The sequence below is a fragment of the Schistocerca nitens genome, chromosome 5 (assembly GCF_023898315.1).
Source record: "Schistocerca nitens isolate TAMUIC-IGC-003100 chromosome 5, iqSchNite1.1, whole genome shotgun sequence".
In the NCBI taxonomy this organism is placed as follows: domain Eukaryota; kingdom Metazoa; phylum Arthropoda; class Insecta; order Orthoptera; family Acrididae; genus Schistocerca; species Schistocerca nitens.
This window is the reverse complement of record NC_064618.1, coordinates 395,854,130-395,868,151: the sequence shown is the minus strand read 5'-3', so window position 1 is coordinate 395,868,151 and position 14,022 is coordinate 395,854,130. Positions and strand designations below refer to the sequence as shown.

At 44.5% G+C, this 14,022-nt stretch overlaps 1 protein-coding gene across 1 annotated transcript in view; it reads right to left on the bottom strand.

The window, feature by feature from the left end:
- LOC126259606 (multiple epidermal growth factor-like domains protein 10) overlaps nt 1-14,022 on the bottom strand; it is a 151,919-nt gene that overhangs the window by 30,924 nt on the left and 106,973 nt on the right. Inside the window, exon 9 of the mRNA XM_049956517.1 lies at nt 8,224-8,352. Within this exon, the coding sequence (XP_049812474.1) occupies nt 8,224-8,352 (129 nt within the window). The remainder of the gene's footprint in view (nt 1-8,223; nt 8,353-14,022) is intronic.

The window sequence follows — 14,022 nt, the reverse complement described above, 5'->3', positions numbered from 1 at the left end:
GAATGTGCTGGCTAGGACAGCAATCGAACATTTTCTGTATCCAGAAAGGGCCGTACAGGACATGTAACATGCGGTCGTGCATTATCCTGCTGAAATGTAGGGTTTCGCAGGGATCGAATGAAGGGTAGAGCTACGGGTCGTAACACATTTGAAATGTAACGTCCACTGTTCAAAGTGCCGTCAATGCGAACAAGAGGTGACCGAGACGGGTAACAAATGGCACCCCATACCGTCATGCCGGGTGATAGACCAGTATGGCGATGACGAATACACGCTTCCAATGTGCGTTCACCGCGATGTCGCCAAACACAGATGCGACCATCATGATGCTGTAAACAGAACCTGGTTTCATCCGAAAAAATGACGTTTTGCCATTCGTGCACCCAGGTTCGTCGTTGAGTACACCACCGCAGACGCTCCTGTCTGTGATGCAGCGTCAAGGGTAACCGCAGCCATGGTCTCCGATCTGATAGTCCACGCTGCTGCAAACGTCGTCGAACTGTTCGTGCAGATGGTTGTTGTCTTGCAAACGTCACCATCTGTTGACTCAGGGATCGAGACGTGGATGCACGATCCTTTACAGCGATGCGGATAAGATGCCTGTCATCTCGACTGCTAGTGATACGAGACCGTAGGGATCCAGCACGGCGTTCCCTATTACCCTCCTGAACTCACCGATTCCATATTCTGCTAACAGTCATTGGATCTCGACCAACGCGAGCAACACTGTCGCGATACGATAAACCGCAATTGCGATAGGCTACAATCCGACCTTTATCAGAAACGTGATGGTACGCATTTCTCCTCCTTACACGAGGCATCACAACAACGTTTCACCAGGCAACGGCGGTCAACTGCTGTTTGTGTATGAGAAATCGGTTGGAAACTCTCCTTATGTCAGCACGTTGTAGGTGTTGCCACCGGCGCCAACCTTGTGTGAATGCTCTGAAAAGCTAATCATTTGCATATCACAGCATCTTCTTCCTGTCGGTTAAATTTCGCGTCTGTAACACGTCATCTTCGTGGTATATCAATTTTAATGGCCAGTAGTGTAATTGAGGCGCTAAATTTATGATACAGGGTTATTCAAATAGATGAACCCGGTTTAATTAATTTTTATTTCGTGAAATATAGTTCAGTATAAACACCATTGGGAAGATCTTGAGACAGAAAAGCTTCTGGCCACAAATCAGCACGGATTTAGAAAGCAACGCTCGTGCGAAATTCGCCTTGCCCTTTTCTCACAGGATATCCTGCAAACCATGGCTGAAAGGCCTTATCACGAGCGGCGTCTTTCCATTAGGCTACCGTAGTATGTTTCACGGTCGGACCTAAGCTACCATGTGTCATCAACTATGTATCTACAACCTGCACTCATACATCCATTATGTATATTTCCGTGCAAAGGAGACATTTTAATGCAGGCAAGTCCGAAGGAACGCTGCGTCGTACTTCTGAACAACACAGTCACTGTGTGCCGGACCGAGACTCGAACTCGGGACCTTTGCCTTTCGCAGGCAAGTGCTCTACTGGCAGATGTAGAGCTGTGAGGAAGGGGCCTGAGTGGTGCTTGCGTAGCTCAGATGATAGAGCATTTGCCCGCGAAAGGCAAGTCTCGGTCCGGCACACAGTTTTAAACTGCTGCAGAGTGAAAATCTCATTCTGAACACAGACACTGCAATATCGTATTTACCCACAGACACCGGGCAAATGACTTTCAATTAAGATGTGTCTCCTGTATGGGAATATACGTAATGGATGTACGAGTGCAGGCGTAGGCACGTGGTCTGGCTGTGAAACGTACTCGGCTAGCCTAATGGTCTGGCGACAGCTCGTTGATAAGCGGGAAATACTGGTTCGGTTCCTAGCCCGGCACAAATTTACATTGTCGTCATTCCGTTATACAGCTGATGGTTGTCCATACGTGCAACTGTGAATACATTTCATGCTTTTATAACGGCTGTAGTCGCCGCAGTGCCTATTTCTCCGGATATGCAAGTTTGCTCGAAGGAACATTACGCTGAACTTACGGACAACGCAGGCACTGCAGTATCATAACACGCGAATGTTACGGAGATGCTTCGTTAACTCAAAGGGGAATCCCTGGAGGGAAGACGGAGTTTGTGTCGCGAAACGCTACTGAGAAGAGTTAGAGAACCGGCATTTGCAGCTGACTGCAGAAAAATTCTACTATTACCAACGCAAATTTTGCATAAGAAAAGCGAAGATGAGAGGAATAAGGGATCGTAAACTAGGGCTTGTCGTTTTTACCTCGCTCCACGAGTGAGTGGAGCGGGAAAGGAAATTACTGGCATTTCAACGAGCTACCCTCCATCATGTACCATTCGGTGGCTAGCGGAGTATTTATGTAGATGTAGAAACATAGGATGCCGAATTTCGATAGCCGCCGCTAGAGCGTTAGAGCCATTCTGCATCAGTTGGAAGATAGCTACTAGACAGCATAAGATTTCACTAGCTCTTCGGAAGGAAGTGAGTAGGCAGTTTCAGTGCAGGGGGTATTTCGTCTCCAATTTGCCACTGAGCCACCAGCTACGAAAAACATAAGTTGTATCACTGCTGTGGTGAACTCAGCAACACAACACATGATTTTTCGTGGTTGGGACGAGTCCATATATCATTTGGATATTTGTCTTGCTGCAGCAAAGGGACACTTCGAACATTTACGTATGTCTGTAAACTTTAAAACTTCTGGTTTGCAGCTGTATGTATTCATACACAATTTTCATTTCATAGAATAATAATTTACGAAATTTTTATAGTTTTCGTGGAATTTTGTTGAGAAATTCCTCGTTGCCTGCTGGCTATGGTTCCTCGGCTTCACGAAGCTTTGTACTATCGCGAAATAGGGGAGATAGTGACACAGACATGATACATGAATTGGAGTGTCAATCATTAAAACAAAGGCGTTTTTCGTTGCGACGGTATCTTCTCATGAAATTTCAATCACCAGTTTTCTCCTCCGATTGTGAAAACATTCTGTTGGTACCAACCTACATAGCGAGAAATGATCATCACGATAAAATAAGAGAAATCAGGGCTCGCACAGAAAAAATGAAGTGCTCGTTTTTCCCGCGCGCCGTTCGAGAGTGGAACGGTTGAGAGACTGAACCGTCTGTCAGGCACTTTATTGTGAATAGCAGAGTAATCATGTAGATGTAGATGTAGAAGCTTTGAGAATACCATCCACTCGTGCTGGCGAAATGTCACAAAATTAAAGAACAAATATTAGGCGAAGAACCTGAGACAGAAGGTAACGGTAAGTTTGTCAAAAATTAATTTAATTTGGTCCGTCTCTTTCGATAACCTTGTACAGTATCCTGTCTTGTGTTTATTTACATTATCTTGCGTTGATCCGCATTTGAGGTGAGTTACATGTCCTAAGTGCCGAGGTCGCTAATACAAGCCTCTGTGGCGGCCCTCTGTCCGGAGGGAAATGGTACGTTTCCTGGTGATGGAAGAAATTTTCACCAGCAGTATGTGGCCCACAATGGGACAAGCTTCTCCTCAATGTCCCCTGAAATAACACTTTTGATGTTGATCCGTGCATAGGATGGGAACTAGAGCTGGGTAAGAAATAATGCAGTTGTTAAAAATAACAAGTTGTTGAGAGAATGAGATTTCACTCTGCAGCGGAGTGTGCGCTGATATGAAACTTCCTGGCAGATTAAAACTGTGTGCCGGACCGAGACTCGAACTCGGGACCTTTGCCTTTCGAGGGCAAGTGCTCTACCAACTGAGCTACCCAAGTACGACTCACGTCCCGTCCTCACAGCTTTACTACTGCCAGTACCTCGTCTCCTACCTTCCAAACTTTACAGAAGCCATGTCTCCGCAGTATCCTTTCTTTCAGGAGTGTTAGTTCTGCGAGGTTAGCAGGAGAGCTTCTGTAAAGTTTGGAAGGTAGGAGACTAGGTACTGGCAGAAGTAAAGCTGTGAGGACGGGACGTGAGTCGTGCTTGGGTAACTCAGTTGGTAGAGCTCTTGCTTGCGAAAGGCAAAGGTCCCGAGTTCGAGTCTCGATCCGCCAGGAAGTTTCAAGTTGTTGAGAATTCGCCGTTATCGAATTAACCAGGTATCAATATCCGGATATGATTTAACTAGCAGCCGAAACTGAGCGCCATCTGTTTTACGTCAGTCACACTACCATAGGAGTCACGTATTATATCTACTGTTGTAATGCTATTTCCACAACAGTATAGCAGCTAAAAGTAGCATCATAACATTCAAAGCTGTGTGCCATCTTTGCTCGAAGTTTTTATTTCTTTCTAAGAACCTTGTGTCACACATTATCAATATATAACCTAAAAATGGCAGAAGAAATGTAGAAGTTACTGGCGTGCATGAATGAACGCATTGGCGCGACATAATTGAGATTTTCCCATGATATTTCAAAATCCACTGAATGAAAGAGAGTTTTAAATATTCCGTCTATATTGCTCCAGTTGTCTGAGGGTTTACTAATTCTTGCTGCCGACGTGAAACGATAACAGACGAACGACTTGGGGAATTACACTCCTGGAAATTGAAATAAGAACACCGTGAATTCATTGTCCCAGGAAGGGGAAACTTTATTGACACATTCCTGGGGTCAGATACATCACATGATCACACTGACAGAACCACAGGCACATAGACACAGGCAACAGAGCATGCACAATGTCGGCACTAGTACAGTGTATATCCACCTTTCGCAGCAATGCAGGCTGCTATTCTCCCATGGAGACGATCGTAGAGATGTTGGATGTAGTCCTGTGGAACGGCTTGCCATGCCATTTCCACCTGGCGCCTCAGTTGGACCAGCGTTCGTGCTGGACGTGCAGACCGCGTGAGACGACGCTTCATCCAGTCCCAAACATGCTCAATGGGGGACAGATCCGGAGATCTTGCTGGCCAGGGTAGTTGACTTACACCTTCTAGAGCACGTTGGGTGGCACGGGATACATGCGGACGTGCATTGTCCTGTTGGAACAGCAAGTTCCCTTGCCGGTCTAGGAATGGTAGAACGATGGGTTCGATGACGGTTTGGATGTACCGTGCACTATTCAGTGTCCCCTCGACGATCACCAGTGGTGTACGGCCAGTGTAGGAGATCGCTCCCCACACCATGATGCCGGGTGTTGGCCCTGTGTGCCTCGGTCGTATGCAGTCCTGATTGTGGCGCTCACCTGCACGGCGCCAAACACGCATACGACCATCATTGGCACCAAGGCAGAAGCGACTCTCATCGCTGAAGACGACACGTCTCCATTCGTCCCTCCATTCACGCCTGTCGCGACACCACTGGAGGCGGGCTGCATGATGTTGGGGCGTGAGCGGAAGACGGCCTAACGGTGTGCGGGACCGTAGCCCAGCTTCATGGAGACGGTTGCGAATGGTCCTCGCCGATACCCCAGGAGCAACAGTGTCCCTAATTTGCTGGGAAGTGGCGGTGCGGTCCCCTACGGCACTGCGTAGGATCCTACGGTCTTGGCGTGCATCCGTGCGTCGCTGCGGTCCGGTCCCAGGTCGACGGGCACGTGCACCTTCCGCCGACCACTGGCGACAACATCGATGTACTGTGGAGACCTCACGCCCCACGTGTTGAGCAATTCGGCGGTACGTCCACCCGGCCTCCCGCATGCCCACTATACGCCCTCGCTCAAAGTCCGTCAACTGCACATACGGTTCACGTCCACGCTGTCGCGGCATGCTACCAGTGTTAAAGACTGTGATGGAGCTCCGTATGCCACGGCAAACTGGCTGACACTGACGGCGGCGGTGCACAAATGCTGCGCAGCTAGCGCCATTCGACGGCCAACACCGCGGTTCCTGGTGTGTCCGCTGTGCCGTGCGTGTGATCATTGCTTGTACAGCCCTCTCGCAGTGTCCGGAGCAAGTATGGTGGGTCTGACACACCGGTGTCAATGTGTTCTTTTTTCCATTTCCAGGAGTGTATTTCGCAGTTCTTGATAAAAAAGCAGTTTGTAAGGGAAAAATTGTACAATTTCGAAGAACTTGATGAACATCCAAAGATCATAAATATCAGTGCACTCACTTTTAAAACAGGGACAGTAGTTCCAAAAACAGCGTATTAGGCAGTATGATGAGTAACTGAGTAAAGGTAGAAAATTTAGTGTTGAAACCAGGATTGTAATTTTATTCATTTTCTGTCTATCGCAATTGCGTTTCAGTGTGCAACACTTCCCGTCCGACTTAACTGGACGACAGATTCCCTCCGCACATGGCAGCTGAGATGCGCTCCCAGCTGCGGTGTCGGCGATACCACGTGGTAGCCAATAAGCTTCAGTATAATGAATGCCGCCCGAGAGATAGGTATGCAGGGTCGGGCGTACATAGATTGGGGTGCATTGACTACGAAAGGTCATACTCGTATATAGGCCAGACTGGCAAAAGTTCAAAATCATGTTTAGGGAGTGCTTGTTAACTAATAAAAGTCAAATTAACCAAAATTCCGTATTTGCTGAGCATCTCAAGTCCAGCGTGCACCAGTCTCCGACATTACAAAACCTGAGGATACTAGACCTTGCTCAGGAGGAGGAGAAGTTGAATCTACTAGAGGAGCTGGAAATGGTTAAAAATCTCGATGTTGACAAGGACAGGTTTCTACATGATCAACTGATTAGTAGTAATCAAATATATTATGGTACTATGTTACCAATGTTCCGAATGTTACTGCAATGATTATTTTATGTCGACAGTATCACTCTCAATTTGTTGGCTTCTTGTGCGGGAAGTTGGGAACCACATTTTAGAGGGTGTTACGTAAATGCTATATTTGTTATACACAAGACATGTCTATAACATCAATACAACATCCCTAGCTATTTGCAGATCCCATAGATATCAAACAAATCTTCTGAAACTGTACTTTCAGATCTCTGTGAGAAATCCACATTTTGAATGTTGTAACCAGATAATTATCCCATATATAGCTATCGTAAATTCAACTAAAAATCATGATAGGTTGATAGTTTCAAAGGGAATCTAGTCTTTTTGCTAATTACAAAACTGTATCAAACATGGAAAAATGAATCCACCGTCCAGTATCAGAATCCAATCAAACGATGTTTTCAAAAATATAGCTCGTTCAATTAATGTTAGAGAACAAAAGCTAGTGTTCCACATCTACAATTCGACTAAAAACACATCAGGTGAATTAATATTAACAAAATATTTAGACATATTATTCTCAATGTTCTGCTGTCCATAATCTTTGAAATATAGCTGTGACGCGAAATATAAGGCAAGTTTTAAAATTAGCCCACCAAATGCTTTAAGATGGTATACTTTACACAACATTTTATAACAATTTTAAATTTCGTAAAAATTTCATGTATTTTAGTATGCTTAGGGGGCAGAACGATCTGTAGATGGAATAGGTGACTCAAATATTGTTGCTACCATATTTGTGTACATTCCAACTGATTTAATTTACAATTGATAAGCCCTTTTGAGTTAAAAGTATTATAAATTAAATAACTGCTTGTGACCAGAAAGCTTACTTCTACTACGAAATACATATTTATACTTTGTTTTCGTGACAGCACATTTCCTAATCTGTTTGAAGGACGCCAGCAGCAGTTTAGCGTAAGATGTCGTGAGGGCAGTTCGTGTAACTTACCATTCATGCAGTTTTTGTTATTGTCTGCAAAAAGTAAGTAAACAACTCTGAAGCAATACCGCCGACGTTTTGTTATTGTGGATCTTGTATGAATTGTGATTTCTGTGAGCGGTGTTTACCAATAATCCATGTTCTCTGAATTAATGCTTCTACATCTTGGAACCTAGCACAAGTGAACCTAGGGATCAATCTTCTGGAATGATTTGCAGCCAATATCATTCATCATTGAATCGATTAAATCTATTACTGTTTATGAATTTGTGACATCATTTAACTTATGGGGCTCAGATTTTTAATTGATTTCGGAAATGATAGCAAGCGCCACAGATTGCGATGTTGAGCGTGTATTGCTAGTAAGTATTCACGTAAAGCATGTGGCTTCACACTATATAAAACTTCCTGCCAGACTAAAACTGTGTGCCAGACCGGGACTCTAACTACTGCACTGCACATTGATATGGGGATGACAATTCGGAACAGCCAAAAATAATTATCTAAAAATACCAAACTAATTACAGCAGGTGTTTCATTACGTTACCCCAAGGTGAATTCAAAATGTCTAAGCAAGATAAGCCACATACCTTTGATGTCCTTGAGACAAGTGCCTTTGTATGTTTCGTGGTAGCCCTCAGCACACGCGCAGGTGCCGCTCGAGCATATGGAACCACTGTAGTAGCAGTCCAGTGTTTCTGAACACTCATCATTCAGAGCTGGAAAGGTAGAAATAGGGGGAATGAATTGAAGAAGCTGGCCAGTCTTTCTAATTAACTATATGATCTGCTGGATATAAGCGGAAAAAATGACGATAAAGTGACTGTCGGTGGGTTATTGCCGTTTGTAAAATTACGCTTGATCTCGATATTTTCCTCAAAAAAGTTACTAAGCTCACTCCATCATTACTAACATTTTTAAGCTGCGATTGTGTAAGGTAATAATCTGCGATATGAAACAATTTCATTGTAATAAACTATACAGGACGTTCCAGGTAGCACAACCTGGGCCAAAACAGTTTCTGGGAATATGTAATCGGTTTTCGAAAAGGTCAGGAGTTTGAAGTTGCTATAGGACCCCTGGTTGAAGGTAAGAATTATAGAGCATAGTAGTATCTATGAGCATTCTGGCCCACTTTGTTTACAAATAATAAAGTTATTTGTTTATATTACATGATCCAGTCACTGACCCAAAATCCGAATTGTTGGCAGCCATAGTCCTACTTATCTATTAAATGACTAGCTACAACCTGTCTTTTCTATTACGTGAGAAGGCACACTCCCCTACCCCTCCATCTATGTCAAACCAATCACAGTGAAGTTTTAAAAATGAAACAACCAATCAAAAACAGTCAAGATGACATAAACAGCCCAATTGTGTTGGTGGGAAATCTCTCCCTACCCCAACCTCTCCTTACTCCGAATCACAGTGAGCTATTAAAATGACGCATCGAATAAATAAATTTAAAAAATCCAAGATGTCGGAACGAAATTAATTGTAGTATATACCCCGAGCTCCATCCATCTCCTCACCAGCCAGTCAGAGTTAGCAATAACGTTATAATTCAAAATGCCGCCTAGTTGCATTATTTCCACAATATTTACGTCAAATTGCGTAAACACACACACTGCATAATGTACTGCCACCCTCCATTATCCTTAAATCGGAGCCCAATAATATACCTGCCAATAAAATGAGAAAGCCAAATACAGCGTAGTCCCATCTTGGTTATGCTAAAAAATAGCACATTTACTGTGTCAAGAAAGTATGTTGGCAGTATTTACATCTATAAAATACTTGAACTGCGTAAAATGAGGCCAAAAATATGATCAACTATGTTTTTATTACTGACTACAAAAAATTGTTTGTACAATGGCTTGCAAATAGAATGTATGAATTTCACTGGAAGCTATTCATCATTTGCTATGGAATAATAGAACGAGTAAAAATATTCTCTCTATGAAAAGGTAAAACGAGCGTTTGCTTACGCAATGTAATTAACGAATTAGTAATACAATTTTCGTTTAGAATTATTTAATTTGCTCAGAATGTGGCAGGAATATCGAACTCTTGGTAAATTTTAGTCATGAGATTAACATACATAATTCTAGGAACTTTAAGCTGTAAATCAGATCTACAGTAGTGTTCATGTGCATGTCTCTGCAACCAGTTTTTAAGAATTTAGATGAGTTTAATGTGTGATACAAAAAACGAACTACTATCATTACTAAGCTATGATTTATTTAAGGAGTTCAAATAAGCCAGCTAAGTGTGTTTCATTAAGTTATACAGACAATTCAGACACAGAAATATTTAATTTGAAGGTTCATAGGGCTAGCAAGTGTAGTACAGCCGTTAAACGTTCATTGTTAATGAGTGTTACTAGCGAAAATGTCTTTGTCAATAGTGCCAATATGCAAACTGTGTGTATTTTAATAAGTAATGCAAGTGTGCAAAATCTTATACAGAATTTAACAGGCGTAGGTGAAGGTATCTTTATACACTCCTGGAAATGGAAAAAAGAACACATTGACACCGGTGTGTCAGACCCACCATACTTGCTCCGGACACTGCGAGAGGGCTGTACAAGCAATGATCACACGCACGGCACAGCGGACACACCAGGAACCGCGGTGTTGGCCGTCGAATGGCGCTAGCTGCGCAGCATTTGTGCACCGCCGCCGTCAGTGTCAGCCAGTTTGCCGTGGCATACGGAGCTCCATCGCAGTCTTTAACACTGGTAGCATGCCGCGACAGCGTGGACGTGAACCGTATGTGCAGTTGACGGACTTTGAGCGAGGGCGTATAATGGGCATGCGGGAGGCCGGGTGAACGTACCGCCGAATTGGTCAACACGTGGGGCGTGAGGTCTCCACAGTACATCGATGTTGTCGCCAGTGGTCGGCGGAAGGTGCACGTGCCCGTCGACCTGGGACCGGACCGCAGCGACGCACGGATGCACGCCAAGACCGTAGGATCCTACGCAGTGCCGTAGGGGACCGCACCGCCACTTCCCAGCAAATTAGGGACACTGTTGCTCCTGGGGTATCGGCGAGGACCATTCGCAACCGTCTCCATGAAGCTGGGCTACGGTCCCGCACACCGTTAGGCCGTCTTCCGCTCACGCCCCAACATCGTGCAGCCCGCCTCCAGTGGTGTCGCGACAGGCGTGAATGGAGGGACGAATGGAGACGTGTCGTCTTCAGCGATGAGAGTCGCTTCTGCCTTGGTGCCAATGATGGTCGTATGCGTGTTTGGCGCCGTGCAGGTGAGCGCCACAATCAGGACTGCATACGACCGAGGCACACAGGGCCAACACACGGCATCATGGTGTGGGGAGCGATCTCCTACACTGGCCGTACACCACTGGTGATCGTCGAGGGGACACTGAATAGTGCACGGTACATCCAAACCGTCATCGAACCCATCGTTCTACCATTCCTAGACCGGCAAGGGAACTTGCTGTTCCAACAGGACAATGCACGTCCGCATGTATCCCGTGCCACCCAACGTGCTCTAGAAGGTGTAAGTCAACTACCCTGGCCAGCAAGATCTCCGGATCTGTCCCCCATTGAGCATGTTTGGGACTGGATGAAGCGTCGTCTCACGCGGTCTGCACGTCCAGCACGAACGCTGGTCCAACTGAGGCGCCAGGTGGAAATGGCATGGCAAGCCGTTCCACAGGACTACATCCAACATCTCTACGATCGTCTCCATGGGAGAATAGCAGCCTGCATTGCTGCGAAAGGTGGATATACACTGTACTAGTGCCGACATTGTGCATGCTCTGTTGCCTGTGTCTATGTGCCTGTGGTTCTGTCAGTGTGATCATGTGATGTATCTGACCCCAGGAATGTGTCAATAAAGTTTCCCCTTCCTGGGACAATGAATTCACGATGTTCTTATTTCAATTTCCAGGAGTTATGTGGTACCCTAATGTTTGCACACACCAGCGTGTTGGTTGTTATTTATCTGCATCAAACAGTCTTCTCACAAACACGTCACAAATTTTATGATCTGATGCTTTCTGCATAGTGATAACGGCAGCACTAGGTGCTCTACGGCTTTAAGTATAGACTAACTGTTTTTCATACACGTATCCACATTTCATCATCTGACCTGCTGCTCAGAGAAAAATACACGTTAATGACCTGCACGCGCCACAGGTACTTGGAGGTACTAAATTACCTAAACCGTACTACTTCTAATAGCTACAATTATTAGCCTGTAAATGACGTAAGTAGTGAAGTAACGATTTTCAGTTTACCGTCCTCAGTCACCAATAGAAATATTTGCACTTGTTCCCATTACATTCTGTGCATAACGCAATTTTTTTTTCGCTCGAATTTTTCATAGAGATCTATAATTACAATTTGTTAATTATGATAAGCATGATGTGTGTGTGTGTGTGTGTGTGTGTGTGCGTGTGTGTGTTTGGTACTCGATAAATGATAAACAATTCTATCAAAAAATTTATTTTCGAGATATCGACTCTGTCATCTTTGGAGATATTGCGTCTCTGTCGCCTTCTGTGTGTGTGTGTGTGTGTGTGTGTGTGTGTACGAACAAGGCAGTAGTTGTTCAGTATAAGTGATATACGTACTGTAGTGAAAATCTTTGTCCTTCATTCCAAAAATTGCGTCGTAGCTTAATTGATAAAAACACCTTCCTTCCGTCCTAAAATGGTGTTGTGTGAGATTGTGTGGTTGTGGGGTTGCGTGAATGTGTGTATGTCTCGTGCTTTTTTTTTTACCATATCTTGCTGTTAAGTATAGGAGATACGGTTGCAGCGAGTCTTCATTTCCGATTGACAAACGTCTCAGAGAGCGAATGCAGCTGTTGATTTCGATTAGGTCCAGTCAATTAGCCGTCAATTGATTTTATGTTTATAGTGATACAGCATCTTCATCATTAGTACACCTAACTAATTAAATCTAGAATGTCTATTTGTTTGTATGCTTCCCATGTATTTTACCGTGCTAAGATTAGATCTGATCTTGGAATGAGAACTGTCTACCATCAACAGGAGCAGCCCCGATATCATCTACATCTACATCTACACACATACCCCGCAATCCACCATACGGTGCGTAGCGGAGGGTACCTCGTACCGCAACTAGCATCTTCTCCCCCTGTTCCACTCCCAAACAGAACGAGGGAAAAATGGCTGCCTATATGCCTCTGTACGAGCCCTAATCTCTCTTATCTTATCTTTGTGGTCCGTACGCGAAATATAAGCTGGCGGCAGTAAAATTGTACTGCAGTCAGCCTCAAATGCTGGTGCTCTAAATTTCCTCAGTAGCGATTCACGTACCAGCTATGGCTCATTCAACGACACCAGCAGGTAAACATATCCTACCTCCAGTCATCCCGCAACCTCCCTCCCACACCCAACCAAAACTATAATTAAAATAAAAGTCCGAGTGCCAGTGATCGTCAGTGTGAAACTAAGAGAAACCCAGCTAACTCTCCCAGATACCGATGACATGCAGGCTGAAATCATCTCAGAACAGCAGATGTCAGCCCACATTTCTCAATCCAAAGAAAAGCCTAGCTCACATTCAGTGGTACATACCAGCAACGCAACTCCAGCAACTCATCCCTATGAGAGATTCCATCATCATTAAAACTGTCGGTTCCCATTCATCCCTCTTCCGAATTATCCCCTCTTTTGAAGGAAATGCTACCATTACGGACCTTACAAACCCTCCACCTAACCAGCCCCAACCTCCTCGCTTACTCGTCACATTCACAGCATGGATCGAAAGATCAACCTAGAGTACACCGACGAAGAGATCTTAAATGATATCTCAACCAAGAATCAATGTATGCAAGACACTCCGCATTCAAATTGGTAATGGACTTTGCTTCCTAGTATGTGTGTTCTCAGAATCACCTAAGACCACTTACACACTAATCAAAATGGGGCTTTGGTTTACCTCAGGAAGGATTCTGTAGAAGCAACTTGATACACTACACAAGAATATAGTTCCGGCGATGCTTACAATACAATGATCACCTGGCAGAACATTACAGAAATACACCTACCTGTCCTCACTGCACCAAAACTACCTTCGCAAATAATGCATTAATCTAAACATATCTCGCATGCCATTTCCAACCATACCCCACTCTGAACTCTCTCCTACGACCGTCCCACTCCTCCTCCACCTGCTATTGTCCTGTTTCGAAAACCCTTCGTGCATACATAGAATTCCTTCCTACTCGCGACTGAGACGCGCTCATACTCCACTGACAGTTCTAGCGATATGTTCACAATTATTACAAGCCAAATGTCCTTAGGACTGGCATATGACAGCACTAAACTAAACAAAGTATTGGAAATAATTTCATAGACTCTCCAGAAACAACCCCACTCCCACTTATCC